This window comes from Lynx rufus, unplaced genomic scaffold (assembly GCF_022079265.1).
Source record: "Lynx rufus isolate CCGP_SWC_20201006 ecotype Redwood Valley unplaced genomic scaffold, mLynRuf1.p SCAF_12, whole genome shotgun sequence".
Classification (NCBI taxonomy): Eukaryota; Metazoa; Chordata; class Mammalia; order Carnivora; family Felidae; genus Lynx; species Lynx rufus.
The window spans coordinates 618973-640219 of NW_025814826.1; the positions used below are offsets into that span (position 1 = coordinate 618973).

The window sequence follows — 21247 nt, forward strand, 5'->3', positions numbered from 1 at the left end:
GCAAAAGAATGAACTTGTATCCATACTCTGTATCACAAATAAAAAAGAATATAAAATGGGTCATAGATCTAAATGCAAGACCTAAAACTATAAAACTTCTAAAAGAAAGCATGAGATAAAAGCTTTGTGACCTTGTGCTATGCAAATATTTCTTAGATATGAAAACCAAAAGCAACAATCATACAAGAACAAACGAATGTGTAAACTGGACTTCACCAAAAAGAAAAACTGCTCTTCAAAAACACTGTTGAGAGAAGGAAAAGTCACAGAGTGGGAGAAGAAAAACCTTGCAAAAAAAAAAGAGAAGTGAGAAAGGAACTGTATCTAGCTCTTTCCACCATCTTTCTGTGCCACCTTCATGATGCATGTGAATGTTGTGGCAGATGCTCCCCAAAGCATAACAATACTGAAGAGAGAAGCACACTCCAGGTTCTTACTAGGCCATGCTCCAAAGACATTGTCCACTTTCTAACTGTGATGATGAAGCATGGTTACACTGGTGAATTTAAAATCATTGATGATCACAGAGTTGGGAAAATTGTTGTGAAACTCACAGGCAGGTTAAGCAAGCGTGGAGTGACTGGCCCCAGAATTGATGGACAATGCAAAGATCTAGAAAAATGGCAGAATAATCTGCTCAGTTTGGTTTCATTCTACTGACCACCTCAGCTACAGTCATAGACCATGAAGAAGGAAGATGAAAACACACAGAAGGAGAAATCCTGGGATTCTTTTTCTAGGGATGTAATACATATGTGCAAATAAAAGGCTTCAGTGGAAACAACAACAACAACAACCACAAAAAAAAAAGAAAACAAAGAAGGAACTGTGTCTAGAATATACAAAGAATTCTGAAAACTCAACAACTAAGAAAACAAACAAACAAATTTTTAAAACAACCAAAGACTTGGACAATTCAAAGAAGATACACAGATGGCAAACAAGCACATGAAAATATGCTCACCATCATCCGTTATTAGGGAAATGTATATTGAAACCATAATGAGGTACATACTAAATATCCATCCGAATGGCTAGGATTTAAAAAGCTGACAATACTAAGTGTTCATGAATATGTATGTAGGAATTGGTGCTCTCACAGACTGCTGGTGGGAATGGAAAACCATCCAACTCCTTTAGAAAACAATTTGGCAGCTTCATAATAAGGGAATATAAAGGGACATGAGATTTTTAAGGGTGATGAATATGTTAATTGTCTGGATTATGGTTATCGTTTCATACGTGTAAACATATGTCAAAACTATCAAATGACACACTTCATATATGTGCAGTTTACCTAACTAAAGCTGTGGGAAACAAAAAGCTCTTTCACAGGAAGAACGTCTAAAACACTGGATAAGACACAGATGGAAAGAAGGATGTAAAACCATACAAGATGAAGCCAGAGGACTGTGGCCTTCAACCTAATAGCAATGAGAAGTAATAGCTACGTTTTAAGCAAGGGGTACCATGATGAAAGACACATTTTTTAAAACATATACTAATTATGGTTGCAGTGTAGACCAAGGTCCTGGGAGGTAGAACGGCAGGGAAAACAGTCCTGAGGTTATTTCAGTCATCTAGGAGAAAAATAATGACCTGACCTGGGTGAAGGCACAGAAGAGAAGCAGAGTTAACAAACACATTAGATGTGCCATTCCCACTAAGAAAGGTACAGTAGAAATGATGACTCTTTGGCTGAGAGGATACAATAGTGCTCCTTTTATTTTAATATAAACCATATTTCTGAGATGAGCAGCTCTATAATACAGCAGTGCTCTATGGTGCAGTAGTAGGCAAGGTGTGCACATATTACTACAGCAATATACGTAAAAAGACTTCCTACCTTTACAATCCATGCCAAGTTGTTCAATCAGCAACATGAAATTCTTAGAGTAAGGCAACTCACAATGCTCTGAAGCTGTTTCAGATGACTGAATGAAGTCGACAAGGTCATCCATAGAGGTAATTTGCTTTTTGACCTACCAATGAATAATACCATTTCAAAATGTCCCCCAAATATTTATAAACTATACTAGGTGTAGAGAAGTGATAAATAGCCATCTTTTTATAAAAGCAAAAACAGGGGCACCTGATTGGCTCAGTCGGTTGAGCATCCGACTCCATTTTGGCTCAGGTTTCCTGAGTTTGAGTCCCACGTTGACCTCCACAATGACAGCATGGAGCCTGCTTGGGATTCTCTCCCCCCCCCTCCCTCGACCCCTCCCCCACTTGTGCGTGCTCTCTCTCAAAATACATTTTAAAAATAAGTGAATGAACATTTAAAAGCGAAACCACAGAGACTTTTTAAAAGAACAGATTTTTATCAAAAAGACACTGTTATCCATAGCTAGTATTTCTAAGTAACTTTTTCACAGCAAATGACTCTACAACAAAGGAACATTTTCTATTTTTTCACTACATCTTCCATAAAGTAATTTTTTGCCACTGAACAATATTCCTAACAAATATGTATCAAAATGATATAATAAAATAAAAATAAAATAAATAATAAATAAAATAAAATTACATTGTCTCTTTTGCTTACCTTGTTCTTTTTCTTAGACATTTTCTTTGCAGGTCTGAAAAAAACCCAACAATTCTTTTCAGGCAAATATTAAATACTTAAAATACAAAGCATATCTAAACCTATTGTTTCTGATATAAAATCTCTGCATTTGAAACTAATTTTCCACAAAGGGGATTAAACAACAGAGTAACATTAAACAACATAGAAAACATACTACTGCTAATATTAACAAAGGATTAGGTGTATCCAGTTCTAGTATATGTGCTGCTGAAGCAAGCACAACAAAGTACTAACGTTAGGTAAAAACTAACAAAAGCAAAGGAAAATCCTAATGCTACTTGCATTATTTGATAGGAATGATACCATTGTTTGTGTTGTTGTCATTTTACTAAAAATAAGCTTTTACTGGCACTAAAACCTACTTGGAAAGTGCAAGTTAACTCCCTATATGAAAGAACCCCTTTTTAACAATCATGATATTAACGTGTTGAAGACTCACTATGCAACTACTCTCTAGGCATTACTATGAGCACTTTACATGTCTTCAAGGTATTTGAAGCCCCACAACAATCCTATGAAGTAGGTTATTATATTAGGTATTTTACACAGGAAGAAAATGAGGCACAGAAAGTCGAAGTGACTTGCCCAAGAAGCCCTCGTCGCTGGCCAAGAACAGACCCTGAATTCAAACCCAGGAATGTGCCTTCAAAGCATGTGTTTTATACTATGTGGTTAAAGTAATACTCCAGTGTTTCTAACTAATATGACAGCAAATGAATTTATATTATGATTCGATTTCTAGCTATAGTGATACATAACAATTTCTGAATCTTACACATTTTTTAAGAGACTTTATACTTGGCAAGATGGGAAATCTACTTTCAATAAACTAAAGATTTGCTTCTTCTAGAGAAGTTCCTTAACAGGCATGCATTCATTCATTCATTCATTCATTCATTCCACTGTTTATTCCCACATTCAACACATACTTATTGAGCATACAATCTGTGTCAATGGCACTGTTGGTACTGGAAGCATGCTTTTGGTAATTTAGAGCTCTCTAGTCCAAAAGGAATAATCTGTTATGGATTACTAGTTTCTTTTCCAATTGTAAATAAACAAAATCTTCCCCTTTCCCCAGAACCTAAATAATATTAACTTAACAGAACCAGAAACTTTAAAGTCCCTAACAAAATCATAGCTATTTGTGATATTATCAAAGGCACTGGATATCTAAAAGCATCAAGGAAGGATTAGTTTTATTCAGAATGGCCTCAGTGCTTGCATACATTTATGATAAGGGTGTGTGTGTGTGTGTGTGTGTGTGTGTGTGTGTGTGTGTATACAAATATATACATATAGAACTTATACACATATACTTATATATACATATATAAGAAATTATACATATAATTTGTATATTATGCATATACATACACATATAATATGTACACTATACATATAATATACATATAATAAATATACATATACATACATACAAGAAATTATATAGCCATATATATATATATATATACATACTTGCATACATACATATATATTTTTAAATCTGCACATTCAATTGTATGAGAATACCCCATTGTGGAACCAATTCAGAATAAACCAACTTCTTTCACAAAATCACATGAATAAGGGTACTAAAAACAATTACTATAATCTTTAAAAGATAATGTAATACAATCAACAAACTACCTAATGTTTGGAAACGCAAACAAAATTAAATTAACTAACCATGTCTATCTCTATTGATCATTTCCAACAGAATACATACTCTAAAAGCTCCCATCTTAAAATAAAAAGAGAAAGAAAATGCCTTTGCAATTCACATTCTTTTTCAGTTATCATCCATTTCTCTACTACCTTTCCCAATTAAAATGCTCTAAGGAGTTGTTTACACTTACTCACCTTCCATGCTTCCATGGTGACTACTGAAACTGCTCCTTGACAAAGTCACTTACCCTCATCACAACTTTTCAAGCAGTGTGTTTGATATGTTGAGTATTTCTTGCCTTAGCTTGGACCTACCTACACTACAGCATTTTATTTCCACAAAAGGTAATCACTGCTAAAATTCCTTCACAGGCACATAAAGAATTTATAGATTTTACCTGCTTTCATGCTGATCCTTTTCACTGAAATGGCTGCCATCATTCTTTTGTAGTGGACCACCAGTTAGGGAATCTGCCTTCTGCAACACTGGTGTGATCACAGATCCTTTTGATGTCCCTTTTTCATTTTCACCTTTCTTTAACTTCTTCATCTGTAAACCAGGTTCCCTCCTTTAAAAAAAAGCCATTAAAAAGCCATAAAAAGCCAATGTTTTCTAATAATTTTACTGAAAAAGAATAAAAAGACAATTTTCATCAAGTTCTGAATTTTACCCATCTGACTTAATTTGATTAATTCAGAGAACAGTGCTGAAGTACCAACCGTACAAAAGGAAATACTCATCTGTTGCTTCAAACACAGGTAAATATACAATTAGAATACAATGTGATTTGTAAGAATTGACATGTGAAAAGCTGTAAGTGAGGACGAGAAAGGCTTTACTGAAGAGGGAAAATAAACAGCAGAGGTCACCAGGGAAAGAAACGGGAGAAAACCATTTTCTTAGAGATTAGAATGTGAGCACAAAGATTACACAGATGGCATCTAGGTGCCTTGAAAGGAAAAACTATAAGCTTATAGGAACTTGGAAAAAAAAACATAAAATACATGGAAGCAAGTAGTAAGAGATCAGTCAGGAAAGAAATTCTGAAGAACCTTGAAGGTTACACTAAAAAGTTAGAGTTCATTGCCTAAAGGCAGTGACTCTTAGACATGGGAGTAATAACTAGATGTGTGCTCTATTTTTGGGTTTGCTTTGAAATATAAGAACTCTTAATTTCAACAAAGTTTTAAAGTAGCATGAGGTCCATATAACATGAAAGAAGAAATCAAGGACATATCTTAGGGGAAAAACTACTTTTAAAATACCCGTATGTCAGAGCGATATCAGTATCATAGCTGAACAAGATGTACGTTGTTGCGTCTCCCCACCTACAACAAACTGGCATCTTATCCACCCATGGGCAAAACTGCCTTTGCAGGAGCTGTGAGAATCTAGCACTATATTCCAAGGGACCGAGGAAAAGTCTTGCCTACCCATGCATCAGGGAACAGGCAGACATACTACAGTCTAATCTGTGGACCTAGCAATAGCCCATAAAGTGCCTCCAGCCCCTCCCTCTCAGCCACATCGGGGAGTCCCTCGCTAGAAAACACTCTCTAAGATAATCACCCGTGGATGAGAGAGCCTTTTTGGAAAACCAGGTGTCCTGCAGAGAATTTCCAGCATCCCACTGGAGCAAAAAAATCAGGTGTGGACACACTGAAGAGGTAGTCATTAAAGACTGGAGGAGGTGACTGCTACTTCAAATGCAAAGACAGTAATGCAAAACTGCAAAGAATATAAAATATCAAGGAAATATGATACCATCAAAGGATCACAATAATCTTCCAGTAATCAATCGGAAACACAGGGAGATCTGTAATTTATTCAAAAGACAATTCAAAAATAGCAGTTTTAAGGAAACTCAGTGAGTTACAAGAAAAACACAAAAAGCCAATTCAATAAAATCAGAAAAACACTCTATGAATAAAATGAGAAGCTTAACAAAGAGCTGGAAATAGTAAAAGCTAACTAAACAAAAATCCTGGAGCTGAAGAGTATAATGAAGGACATGAAAAAAGCAAGAGTGATCACTGACAGGAGATGGATCAAGCAAAAAAAAAAAAAAATGTGAATTGAAAGACAGGAACTCTCAGATTATCCAGTCAGCAGAGAACAAAGTCAAAAGAATGAAAAAGAGTGAGGAAAGACTATGTGACTACAAGTGAACCCTCATAAGGCTATTAGGAGTTTCTCAGCAGAAACCTTACATTCCAGGAGGCAGTGGGATTACATATTCAAAGTGCTAAGAGAAAAAAGACAACCAATCAAGAATACTTTACTCAGCAAAATTATCCTTCAGAAGTCAAATCGAATAAATACATTTGATACACCGCATTAACAGGATAAAAAAATCATATCATCATCCCAGCATGTGAGGAAAAAGCATTTGACAAAATTCAACATCTTTTCAGGGTAAAAACTCTCATCAAAGTGGGTACTGAATTATCACACCTGGACATAATGAAGCCCAGATGATAAGCCCATAGCCAACATCATATGCAGTGGTAAAAAACTGAAAGCTTTTACTCTAAGTTCAAGAACAAAACAAAGTTGCCCACTTGACCACTCCTATTCAACTGGATAGAGGAAGTCCTAGCCAAAGCAGTCAGGCAAGAGAAGGAAATAAAAGGCATCCGCATCAGAAAAGAAGAAATAAAACTGTCTTTGTTTGCAGATGACATATTCTTATATATAGAAAATCCTGAAGATACCACCAAAAAGCTGTTCCAAGGATGAAGGATACAAAATCAACATTAAGATGCAGGGGTGCCTGGGTGGCTCAGTCAGTTAAGCTTCTGACTTCGGCTAAGTTCATGATCTTGTGGTTTGTGGTTCAAGCGCCCTATTGGACTCTGTGCTGACAGTTCAGAGCCTGGAGTCTGCTTTGGATTCTCTCTCTCTCTCTGTCTCTCTCTCTCTACCCCTCCCCTGTTAACACTCTGTCTCTTTAGCCTCTACTACAAAGCTGTGATCATCAAGACAGTATGGTGTTGGCACAAAAACAGACACACAGACCAATGGAATAGAATAGAAACCCCAGAGGTGAACCCACAAATGTATGGCCAACTAACCATTGACAAAGCAGGAAAGAGTATCCCATGGGAAAAAGAAGACAGTCTCTTTCTTCTGGGAGAACTGGACAGCAACATGCAGAAGAATGAAACTAGACGACTTCTCTTACACCATACACACAAATAAACTCAAAATGGATGAAGGACCGGAATGTGAGACAGAAAACCATCAAAACCCTAGAGGAGAAAACAGGAAAAAAACCTCTTTGACCTCCGCTGCAGCAATTTCTTACTTGACACATCTCCAAAGGCAAGGGAATGGAAAGCAAAAATGAACTATTGGGACCTCGTCAAGATTAAAAGCTTCTTCACTGCAAAGGAATCAATCAACAAAACCGAAAGGCAATGGAGAGAATGGGAGAAGTATTTGCAAATGACATATCGGATAAAGGAAGGGCTAATATCCAGAACCTTTAAAGAACTCACTAAACTCCACACCCACAAAACAGATAATCCCGGGAAGAAATGGGCAGAAGACATGAATAGACACTTTTCCAAAGAAGACATTCAGATGGACAACAGACACATGGAAAGATGCTCAACGTCACTCCTCATCAGGGAAATACAAATCAAAACCACACTGAGATACCACCTCACGCTGGTCAGAGTGGCTAAAATGAACAAATCAGGAGACTACAGATGCTGGCGAGGATGTGGAGAAACAGGAACCCTCTTGCACTGTTGGTGGGAATGCAAACTGATGCAGCCACTCTGGAAAACAGCGTGGAGCTTCCTCAGCTAATTAAAAATAGAACAACCCTATGACCCAGCAATAGCACTGCTGGGAATTTACCCAAGGGATACAGGAGTGCTGATGCATAGGGGCGCATGTACCCCAATGTATACAGTAGCACTTTCAACAATCGCCAAATTATGGAAAGAGCCTAAATGTCCATCACCTGACGAATGGAGAAAGAAGATGTGGTTTATATATACAGTGGGATAATACTTGGCAATGAGAAAGAGTGAAATCTGGCCATTTGCAACAACGTGGATGGAACTGGAGGGTATTATGCAAAGTGAAATAAGTCAGGCAGAGAAAGACAGATACCATATGATTTCACTTATATGTGGATCCTGAGAAACTTGACAGGAGACCATGGGTGGGGGGGGACGGGGGAAAAAAGTTACAGAGAAGGAGGGAGGCCAACAATAAGAGACCCGTAAACACTGAGAATAAACTAAGGGTTGATAGGAGGCGGGGGAGAGGGGAAAGTGGGTGATGGGTATTGAGAAGTCACCTGTTGGGATGAGCACTGGGTGTTGTATGGAAACGAATTTGACAATAGATTATACTTAGTAAAAAAAAATACAAAATCAGCATCAAGCGATCAGTTGCATTTCTAAACAATAACAATGAAATAGCTGAAAAAGAAAGATAAGGAAAAAATCCCCTTCCCCAAAGCATCAAAAAGAACAAAATACTTTGGACTAAATTTAATCAAGTACTTTCTGAAAGATAGGTACAGTAAAAACTACAAGACATTGGTAAAAGAAACAGCAGAGACACAAACAAATGGGAAGATACCCCGTTGTTTATGGATTTGAAAAATTAGTATCATTAAATATCCACATTACCTGAAACGACCTACAGAGTCAATGCAATCCTTGTCAAAATTCCAATGATGTTTTTCACAGAAATAGGAAAAGCATTCCTCAAATGTGTAAGGAACAAGAAAGACCCCAAATAGCCAAAACAATCCTAAGAAAGAAGAACAAATCTGGAAGCCTCACACTTGCTGGTGTCAAACTATTACAAAGTTATGGTAATAAAAACCGTATGAAGTTGCACAAGAAAAAAAAAACACACAAAGATGAATGAAACAGAATCGAGAACCCAGAAATAAACCCATGCATAAAGTCAACTAAAAACCCATGCATAAAATCTCTTTGTTAAGAGACCCAAGAATACTCAAAAGAGAAAAGGTAATCTCTTCAATACATGATGGTGAGAAAACTGGATATTAACATGCAAAAGAATAAAACTGTGCCTCTACCTTACACCACTCACAAAAGTCAACCCAAACGCAAATAAAGACTTCTATATAAAATCTTAAATCGTAAAACTCGTAGAAGAAAACATAGGATAAAAGGTCCTTGACATAGATCTTAAAATGATTTAGGATAGGACATCCAAAGTACAAGCAATAAAAGCAAAACCAACCAATGCAATCAGCAATGTTTCTGCACAGCAAAAGAAACAAGCAACATGATGGAAAGGCAACCTATGGAAAGGATGAAAACATTCGCAAGCTACAAATATGAAAAACGTCAATATCTAAAATGTGTAAGGAATTCGTACAATTCAACAGCTAAAAATAAATATAATTAAAAACTGGGCAAGGCACCTTAAAAGACGTCTCTCCTCAAAACATATTCAAATGGTCAGGGGTACACAAGAAGGTGCTCGATATCACTATTCATCAGGGAAATGCAAATCAAAACTGCAGTATATAGATATCACTTTGACCTATTAAAATGGCTATTGTCAAAAAGACAAGAGATATCATTGGCAAGGATGTACAGGAAAGGAATTGCTTGTACTCCTGTAGGACTGTAAATTGGGACAGCCACTATGTAAAACAGTATGGTGGCTCCTCAACAAACTAAAAATAGAACCTTCATATGAGCCAATAATCCCATTACTGAGTATATATCTTAAAGACATGACATCCTTACCTTGGAGAGATATCTGCAGCCCTATGTTTATTGCAGCATTATTTACAATAGTCAAGAGACAACCTAAGCATCCATCAGTGGATCCATGGATTAAAAAATATGGTATACATTTACAATGGAATATTTTCAGCCACAAACAAGAAGGAAATCCTGCCATTTGTGGCAGCATGAGTGAAACTTGAGGGCTTTATGCTTAGTGAAAAAAAGTCAGACACAGGAAGACAAACACTGTATGATCTGACTTATATGTGGAATTAAGAAAAAAAATTGCATGACAAACAGAACAGACTGGTGGTTGCCAGGGTTAGGAGGCTGTGAGAAATGGGTAGATATTGGTCAAAGGGTACAAACCACCTGTTACAAGATTAATAAATTCTGGGGATTTAATGTGCAGGATGGTGATTACAGTGAACAATACTGTATCCTATCATTTGAAAGTTGCTACAAGACTAGGTCATCACAAACAAGAAATGATATTTATGTGAGATGATGGAAGTATTAACACTATTGTGGTAATCATTTGACAATATAAAAGTGTATCAAATTAATACAGGTACACCTTACAGTCACACAGATGTATGTTACTTATATCTCATAAATCTGGAAACACTTCAAAAATTCAAAAGTACTCATATGTCATTATCTATCGCTCAAAAATAAAAATCATCTGATTAGCTATGCTTTTGTTTAAAAAAAAAAACATGGTTTGCAGCGCCTGGATGGCTCAGTTCGTTAAGTGTATGACTTTGGCTCAGTTTGTGATCTAAGGGTTTGTGGCTTCGAGCCCCACATCGGGCTGTGTGCTGACAGCCCAGAGTCTGGAGCCTGCTTCGGACTCTTTGTCTCCCCCTCTCTCTGCCCCTCCCCAACTCTCACTTTGTCTCTCTCCAAATGAATAAACATTTTAAAAAATTTAAAAAAATGATTTGGTAACTTTTGCATACTTTTCGCCTAATATCTAATCCTGATAGAAAAAAATGGGGGATTCACCAAAAAGAAAATTATAATTCTGTTTTCATGGACTAAATGCATGCAACAGAATATTATTACCATACAGCTACATACATTTCCAAAAATAATGAAATTACCCGCAGATTATTTAGGACTTAAACATGAGCCCCGAAGAGCACCAAAAACAAAAACAAAACTAACAATTGTGGTTTTTTTCAAAAAACTGTTATACAGATAACTTTTCTCATGGAAATAACATCCAAGAAAAGAAGAATCTTTGTGAAAGCAATTATCAAACAATTCCTCTCGACCCAAACTTCAAAAATGAATCTGTAATTATAGAATTTGAAATAGCTTTCATTTTGAACCCAGTCAATAGAAGCAACTTTGAAGTAGAAAACATCTGGGGAAAGCCACCTCAAACTTAGAAAAAACAAAACAAAACAAAACAAAAAGAAACCCTAACACGTAGCCATGGTAACAAGAAGCCACCAGAATCAGTTTTAAATGTGTTAATCAATGCCCACCAGCCCTACTCACCAACCAATCCATTTCAGCTCCTTCCTTCTGAAAGACAGCGAATAAAGGACAAAAATGACTCCAATACACATGCTTCAGCGTGCCAACCAATCCACAACAGTCTCACCCAAATAAGCATGGTGCTTTAGATGATGAAAAACCATTTAATTTTCTGAAAGTCCCCCAGTTTTCAAACTCCACTCTTCCCCAAACCCTGTATAATAATAGCAGACTGCTCTGTTAAAAAAGACTATACCTAACCAGCATAGCTCGCTCTTATTTGTAAGTGATCAATTCCAACGTCATCTTTTTATTTCAGATATTGAGGGCTCATAATCTTTGGCAAGAATTTTTAAAGTCCTATAATAATTTGCCACCATATTTTAGTTTCCTTAATAATTATAAAGGAAGATTGCTATTCCTTTGATACATTTCACCATAATGAAAACTAACATAAATACAACTAAAAGAACAAGTAGGAAGTAAACACAATATTGGGCCCCCCAAAATCCAAAAACTGTACATAACTGACAGGTTTAGTTGTCAGAATGAACCCACGCCAAAGTTTGTCAAGGTGGGGGCTAGTATTATGTTAAAAACTATACACACAAGTTAAACTCCGTTCACTCAATAAACATTATTGAATAAGTACTATATAGACTAGAACATTTTCTAGGCACTGAGGACATGGCAATGAACAGATAACAATCCTACTCATGAGTGAAGTAAACATACAATAACAATAAGCTACACAGGCAAAATATACAGTATTAGAGGAGAAAAACTAAAGCAGAGAAATCACATTTTGATGTGTTATAGGGAAAAGGGTAGTTGAAGTACTAGTCAGGATGGCCAAGAAAGGCCTTGCTAAGAAAGTGACTTTTAAGCAAAAACCTGAAAGGAGAAACAAACAAAAAAGGAAAAAGCAAGCCATGAGGTATCTGAGGGAAAGCATTCCAGATAGAGTCAACAGCAAGCACAGAAGTATGTCCGAAGTACTTAAAGAGTAGTGAGAAATCAGTATGGCTGGACAGAATGAAAGGGGTAGAAAAGAGTTCAAATCAGAGAGAGAGAAGGAGACACCTGATCATATACAGGCCTTGTCGGCATTAGGAAGAGTTTTGGCATGTACTCTGAGCGAAATGGGAGGCAATTAGGCTTTGAACAGAGGAAGGACACAATCCGACTTACGTTTTACTAGATCCAATGTGTTTAGAATTAACGGAAACGGAGGGAAAACAAAAGAAGAAACAAACAAACAAGAAGACCATTTAGTTACCTATTACACCAATATAAACAACAGATGATAGTCTATTGGTCAGGGAAGATGTGTTTGGATTCTCGATATATTTGAAGGAAGACATGACAAGATTTGCTGACAGATGAGATGTGATGTGTATGAAAAAGAAAAAGAAAAGAGAAAGAAAAAGTGAAAGAAAAAAGAAAAAAAAGGAGTCAAAGATGACACCAAGTTTTTTAGCAGAGCAACACATAGAACTGTTATTAACTCAATTAGGAAAGACATGCAAGGCAAATATTAAGAAAGAATATCAGGAGCTCAATTTGGGACATGTTAAGTTTGCAATAGCTATCCAGAAAGAGATATCAAGTGGGCAGTTTGATATGCGGGCCTGGAATTATGGAGAGAGATCCGGGCTGGAGATGTAAACTTGAGGATCATTAGAATATACAAGATAGTAAAAGTCAAGAGAAGGAAAATCAAAGGCAAATTCCTGGAAGACATCAATGGGTTAAAAGGTGGGGGACGAGAAGAAACAAGCAAATCAGGCTGAGGTGTACAGACTAGAAAGGCAGCGGGAAAATCAGGTGAGTGAGTGATAGCCTACAAGCAACATGGAGACAGAATTTTGGAGGAGAGAGTTTTCCATTGGGTCAAATATTGCTGAAAGGTTAAGTAAAATGAGATGTATGAAATTATGTTTAGATTTATTACAGTGAAAATCGGTGGTAACCTTGAAAAAACAATTCTGGAGGAGTGAGAGGGAAAATTGCTACAATGAATTCAAGAGTGGATGGGAGGGAGGGAAATCAGGATCAGAGAGTGAAGAAGGCCGTTGACAGATTTCATAGCTAAGTGGAATGGTCATGGTTGATCTAATTTTCTATTATTGCTGTAGTTTTCAATTGTTACATACTGATTAGGTAGTATTTTTGTAATATTTGGAAGTCTTAAAAATTGCATATATGTAACACTAGGTTTTTTTTTTTGTTTTTTGTTTTTTTTTTTTTTTGCTTTTTTAAAATGCCAGACCAAGGTACAAAATAACTCACAAAATTATACACTGAGAAGACTCCTTAAATTTTTTCTAGATATATATAAGCTGATTACCATTTTTCTCATGCTTAGAAAGACCACAGAAAAACGAAGTTCCAAGGGCAGTATTTCGTGCTTGATAAAAATTATTAAACTCTAAGGGCACCTGGGTGGCCCAGTCCACAAAGCATCCAACTCTTGATTTCAGCTCAGGACATGATCTCTAGGTTCTCTAGCTTCGAGCTCTGCACTGACAGCATGGAGCCTCCTTGGGATTCTCTCTCTCCCTCTCTCTTTGCTCCTCCCCCACTCATGTGTGCATGCTCTCTCTCTCTCTCTCTCAAAATAAACAAACATTTTTAAAACGTCACCCAACTCTAGGATATTTTATACTATCCAAAGTAATGAGTCATATTAAAATTTTATACACAGAAGTAAAAGGAGTTGGGAATGCAGAAAATAGTCCTACTTTGTAAACTGAATTGTCACAAATTGTATAACATGAAGGCACTGTTGAAAAATTTGGTGTGGTTCATGTTGAAATATGGTCTCTAAAAAGGCAGGATAATGGCATGCAAGCAAGGTACCTTTATAAAAATGATTCATTGCATTACCAGCATCTTGGTTTATAGCACAGGGGCCATGAAATGTTTATATAGAATATGAGACATGTTGCCACGTGAATCCTCTTGGCAGTAATCAGATTAAGTTGAGGGTCCAACATTGGAGCACTCATGCACTGGGAAACAAAACCAAAAATCTAATAACTAGCAATTTTGTTGGTAGACTGCCAGTGTAGCAGGGGACTTCCGTTTGCAATTCAGGAGATATTCAAATATTCTAACAAAATGTGCATAAGACATGACGTCAAACCAAACCAAATGCTTTAAATATACTTTGTTAAACCATCAGTACACATAGACCTAAATTCATTTTTTAAAATGGTCACATGCCCCATTACTTTATAGAAGTGAAACTTTAGTTCCTTATTAATGAATGGATATTTAGCCTATCTCTGGGGCCCCTAGGTGGCTCAGTCTGGTGAACATCTGACTGTTGATGTTGGCTCAGGTCATGATCTTGTGGTCGTGAGATCGAGCCCTGTGTTGGCCTCTGCACTGTTAACGTGGAGTCTGCTTGGGATTCTCTCTCTCTCCCTCTCTGTCTCTGCTCCCCCTCAATGCTTGGGCTCCCGAGTGTGTACATTCTCTGTCTGTCTCTCAAAATAAGTCAATAAACATTTAGACTATCTCCTTCACATATATCCTTCACATATACATGTGACTATATCCTTCACATATACAATATCCTTCACATATACATGTAATATATATATATATATATATATATATATATATATATATATATATATATGTAACCTTAATATATCTGTCCTATTTTGTATATGTAATAATATATAATAAATGCCCTTATAGTGTGTGTGTGTGTGTGTGTGTGTGTGTGTGTGTGTTGCACGTGCAGGCGCATGCGCTTGCTTATAGAAGTCATGTATTTCAGAAGGACCCAGTCCTGGCAATGAAACCATTGGAATAAAGAGATGACCTACCTGAAATATTTTTCTCACGTTATATTATTTATTTCTGACAGTGACAGAGACAGAGCACAAGCAGGGGAGGGGCAGAGAAAGAGGGAGGCACAGAATCTGAAGCAGGCTCCAGGCTCTGAGCTGTTAGCACAGAGCCTGACACAAGGCTCAAGCTCGTGAAGTGCAAGATCATGACCTGAGCCGAAGTTGGATGCTTACCCAACTGTGCCACCCAGGTGCCCCGACATATTTGAAATTTTGAAATACACTGCTAAATCACCTTTCAGAAGGGAGTTACCAATTTCATCCAACCACAGTGTCTAAGAATGTCATTTTCCTCACATTTCCTAACTTTGGTTATTTTATTTAATAAAATATTTATCACTATGACTGCAAAAAATGGTATCACATTGGTATTTACATTTTTCTCATTAGCACGTAGGATGAAATATCTCCACGAAAAATACGAAATTTGTTCATCATGAAGATTAGCTCAAACTAGAAAAGATTGTTGCATAGGAAAATAACAATTACCTACTATTTAAATATTTCTATAGGCTTACCTATCAGAATCTTTATTTTCTGTAATAGGCAATTGATGGTTATCAGTTTTTCCATTCTGTCTTTGTGCAATTAATCCAGCAGCCGCAGCATCATGTATGTTTTCTGATACTTCCATGTCACTTCCTCTGTGCTTCTTTTTTTCTTCAACCTTTAATGGAACTTGATACTAAAGGTAATTGTTACTTTAGTCAATAAAAAGAAGTTTTTTTCATTAACTTTATCAGTTGACACTTAGTTTGTCATAAATTCAATGGAGGAAAATATTTTGTGTTTACTTTATCATTACAAGTAATAGTAATTTTTATAAACTCTCCTTCATTTCTGTTGGAATTTTAAAAAGCAGAAGTTACCAAAATTTCTAAAAGGGCTTTCTTAATTTTGTACTTATTCATATCCACACTTTGCTACTGAGAATTCCCCACCCACCCCACCCCATCTGACCAAGAGATACAAAGAAATGAAAAGACAAGAGACAAAATGTGTCCTTTTCTTTCCTTACCACCTGGGATTTACACAACAGCCAGATTTAAAACATGGGACATGGAGGTGCTCCTGTAACAAAACCAGGAAGCTTTCCTCTTTCTGCACGGAGCTATTCTTTCCCTGACTGCCTTTTACAATTCTTTTTCTTTTGGATCCTAAGGTTCTCAAAAAAAGTGACAGTGTCCCCTAAAATTTATGAACCAAAGTTTGCCACAACACAAAAGGAACAAAGTGAAACAGACGTTAGGGTGGAATTCTGGGAAATTAGTAATGCTCTCCGAATCTCACATTCAATAACCATAAAACTTTATAGGGAGAGGGTATAAAAGTAATGATCACCTTTAATCCCATTTACTACTGATAATGCGAGTAAAACTCAAAAAGGTTAAATGATTTGTCCCAAGTTCCTAAAGTGGCATTCCCTAGCATTTTATGGCACCAAAAGAGACGATACAATTCTTGAATGCTGAATCAGAGAAATGACCACAAATTCATTAAATTAGTCAGATGCATGAAAAGTGTGACTTTCGCACAGTAAATTAATACCTTGATTTGGGACGAGGAGATTAGCTACTTATTCTTTTAAAGGAGGGTATCTCTAGATTTTGTCTATTTCTAAAGTCCACACATCTCAAAGCTCAGTTTTCTCCCTTGGAGTTAAATACTGAAGGTTTGCTGAAGGTTTATGCTACCTACATGGTAAAAATCACACAGGCCAAGAGGTATCATACTTTATTGAACATAAAGTGAAGGTTTGACTCAACAGAAACATTTGAGAATGAGACTAAAAAATGTGAAAAAAGGGGTGATCATACAAATAGCTGTTATTAAGCCTATCTCAAAGGGGTCATGTTGAAATTCTAAGTTCCAAGATTGTGAATAAAGCAGACAAGACTGCCTATTTTTGTGGGCAATAAGCTTAGGAATTCCCTGAGCCTGAACTAATGGGTTAACCAGGCATAGAAAATTACAAAGCCACAGGATGCTCACACCCAAGTTTGGGTAAACAATATTAGGAATCTAGGTATAGAGAGGGCGGGGCAAAGGCTCCAAGACCAAGGTGTGAGACGTAAACAAGATTAGATATTCAGGAGGACACACTCCCCAATTTAGTCCTATGGCAGAAAGCTGCTTTCACAGGAAGGAAGGACCAAATGAGGTAAACAGGTAAATAGGGCTATAGGCTGTAGGCTGCAGGGTGAAGATGCCCAGAGGGGAGCTAATTAGCAAAAGAAAGGTGCCTTGTGGATCCTGAGGTAGCATCTGTCTTCTCCCCTAGACTAGCTAAGATAAACAGAGAAGCTGCCTCAGGTCAGCTGTTAACAACCATCTGCCAGGCGCCAGGATTTTGTTTTATATTGACCCTAACCCCTAACACCCTATATCTTGAAACCCCCTTTCCCTCATGCCCATGAGTTCATGTTCACAGATTGATTGTCTCTTTGTGCACGTCCATCACCATGTTTGGAAGCCTTCTGATCCTATTAAAAACAGAGCAAGGACCCTTAATCCGGGCTCTTGTGTTCTCCGGGACATTAGCTGTCTCTCCCATTGTAATCCTGCATCCCGCTGCTGTCTTGCTAGACAAGCAAGAACCCTAGACCCAGAGTCTACAGACACATACTGAAACAATACATAGATTGCTTTAGCTGGGAACATGTGTTTATATTCCTTCTCTTAGTTATTGCTTCTTTCTCATTTTATTGTTTATGGAAATGCAATTTATATTTAAGCCAATATATTAAAAAAAACAACCTGGAGATTATTATGTTTTTTAAGCAGTTTCTTTACGGTTATTCTGGTTCGTGAGGTCACATGGTACTTATATAGCTAAGTTAGTTTCCCAGTTCATATACTACTTGGAAGACTGACACTGAAACTTTAAGGAAAACAAATCACAAGAATGTTTCCCTGAACTCCTTTTTGTTAGATAGCAGAAATAATCTATTTCCAGACACAATTACTTATTTAGACAATTCCATTGTATGCACACTCTTGTTCTTTTGAGTGGAGAATCCGAATGGATCAGATAATTGCTAAAGAGAAAAAACAAGAGTAAGAGCAAGGCGGACCTCCTTCTCTTTTGGTGGTTGAACTTTCTCTCTTTCCAAAGACAGGAACTCTACTTGTGACATGCCTATCTCATTCTTAAACCTTTTCATATCTTGATGTAATTCTTCACTTAGATGTACTTCAGATGCTGGAAAACTGGATGCTGAAGAAGAACTCACAATTTGTAATTCAGAATCAATACTTTTATAGTTACGAGTACTGTCATTATCTGCATATAATGGCTTCTGGAAAAAAGTCTTGTATTGGTTTTGTTTTCTCGTGTTTGTGACAGCAGAAATATCATGCTTTTTTGTTTGAACCATGTGTTTCATCACATCGCAGCTGGCAAGCCACAAATCAAAAAGCTCTATGAATCACTAGACTGAGGTCTAATTTACAATCGGTGGTCTTGCTCGCTTCGGCAACACATATACAATCGGTGGTATTTTGGTCCATATTTTTTGCCATTTGCATGTCAAACTCTCTTGGTCTTCTTTCACTTTAAATGTAACTAGTGGGTTCTTTGCTTTTTTATTTTCTATATCATTTTAAAAATCCTCATTGTTGTTAAAAAGATGCTCAATGTCTGGTTTGTTCTCATTTTCATAATCTGATTTACTTTCTTTTTTTAATTTGAAATTTATTGTCAAATTGGTTTCCATACAACACCCAGTGTTCATCCCAACAGGTGCCCTCCTCAATGCCCATCACCCAGCATCCCCTCCCTCCCATCCCCTATAAATCCTCAATTTATTCTCAGTTTGTAAGAGTCTCTTATGGTTTGGCTCTCTCCCTCTCAAAGGTTTTTTTTTTTTTTTCATTTCGCCTCCCCCATGGTCTTCTGTTAAGTTTCTTAGGATCCACAAAAGAGTGAAAACATATGGTATCTGTCTTTCTCTGTATTACTTATTTCACTTAGCATCACACTCTCCTGTTCCATCCACGTTGCTACAAAAGGCCATATTTCATTCTTTCTCATGGCCAAGTAGCATTCCATTGTGTATATAAAGCACAATTTCTTTATCCATTCGTCGGGTGATGGACATTTAGACTCTTTCCATAAATTTGGCGATTGTTGAAAGTGCTGCTATAAACATTGGGGTACAAGTGCCCCTACGCATCAACACTCCTGTATCCCTTGGGTAAATTCCTAGCAGTTCTATTGCTGGGTCATAGGGTAGATCTATTTTTCATTTTTTGAGGAACCTCCACACTGTTTTCCAGAGTGGCTGCACCAGTTTGCATTCCCACCAAGAGTGCAAGAGGGTTCTTGTTTCTCCACATCCTCCCCAGCATCCATAGTCTCCTGGTTTGGTCATGTAGCCACTCTTGACTGGTGTGAGGTGGTATCTCAGTGTGGTTTTGATTTATATGTCCCGGATGATTTGCTTTCATTTAAAGAAAGCTTAGAAGATGACTGGCAAGCATATTCTGGGGACCCAGGTATGAATGAGAGAGAATGACATTTTCAAGACTAGGCTCTTTTTGTTCAGGGAATGCCTGAAATACTACCGAGACAGACACTCCAAATGCATCTTCTTCCTCACAGTCAAGCACAGTATTTGTCCAATTCGAAGGTATTTCCTTTCAGTTGGTTCCTCCTTAGAGTGAACCCGTGGTGGTTCTTCTTCAAGATGAGTAGGAATGCTGTATTGTTAACAAATTTCAGCAAACTTCAGCTTTCACTCACTGGTGATGAGTTTTAAGCTATTTTTCCAGTCTAATTTGCCTTATTTGATCCACATTTCCTCAAAGTTTTGCATACAAGCATGTCTTAAATATAGAGATATATCATGCTCCCTATCATATTGCTTAATCATTGCTGGTCCTTGAGTCATTTTTTGCAGTTGCAAAAATGGGTGGTTAATTTCCTTGTTTTGATTTTCACATGTCTTTTCGGGCAGAATACATATTTGTAAAAACACCTTGTCCTTAAGTAATCAAGTACGGACAAAGAAAAATGAGAAAATAATTACAATTGTACTGTTAACTTTCTTCATCTATGTTTAGCTGTTCCCATATCACTGGATTGTAACTTCCTGTAAGAAGTGAAAACTAACTTGCCTTAGCCTAAGACAGAAGAAAAATATGAACTCATAAACTTAAGCTTGTCAGTTTTTGGAACTAAACAATTCATTAGATGTTAAATTGACCAAAAAATAAGTTAGATGATTTCTAATGTTATAAACCTTAAAAACTATTTAGCTTACCATCCCTTATAATGAGCACTAAAGTGCATTTGAGTCCTTTTTAAGGATTAATAACTAGAGAATTAGAAATCTTTAAATTATTAGCAGCCAAATCAATTAATATCAAAGAGAAAAACAAGGAGACAGGAAGATGGCGGCGTAGGAGGACGCTGGGCTCACCGCGCGTCCTGCTGATCACTTAGATTCTATCTATACCTGCCTAAATAACCCAGAAAACCGCCAGAGGATTAGCAGAATGGAGTCACCGGACCCAAGTGCAGACGAGAGGCCCACGGAAGAGGGTAGGAAGGGCGGCGAGGCGGTGCGCGCTCCACGGACTGGCGGGAGGGAGCCGGGGCGGAAGGGCGGCTCGCCGGCCAAGCAGAGCCCCCGAGTCCGGCTTGCAAAAGCGGAGGGGCCTGACGGACTGTGTTCTGACAGCAAGCGCGACTTAGCGTCTGGGAGGTCATAAGTTAACAGCTCTGCTCAGAAAGCGGGAAGGCTGGAGGACAAAGGGAGGGTGAGCTGCGGAGCCCCCGGACGACAGAGCTCAGTTTGGTGGGGAACAAAGGCGCTCGCCAGCGCCATCTCCCCCGCCCACCTCCCAGCCAAAATCCGAAAGGGAACCGGTTCCGGCCAGGGAAATTGCTCGCTCC

General features: G+C 37.5%; 1 protein-coding gene across 1 annotated transcript in view; it reads right to left on the reverse strand.

Moving 5' to 3' along the window:
• LOC124507605 (ankyrin repeat domain-containing protein 26-like) overlaps positions 1-21247 on the reverse strand; it is a 705441-nt gene that overhangs the window by 538857 nt on the left and 145337 nt on the right. The window contains 4 exon segments of the mRNA XM_047073901.1: positions 1847-1982; positions 2549-2582; positions 4657-4827; positions 15867-16033. Of these exon segments, the coding sequence (XP_046929857.1) occupies positions 1847-1982; positions 2549-2582; positions 4657-4827; positions 15867-16033 (508 nt within the window).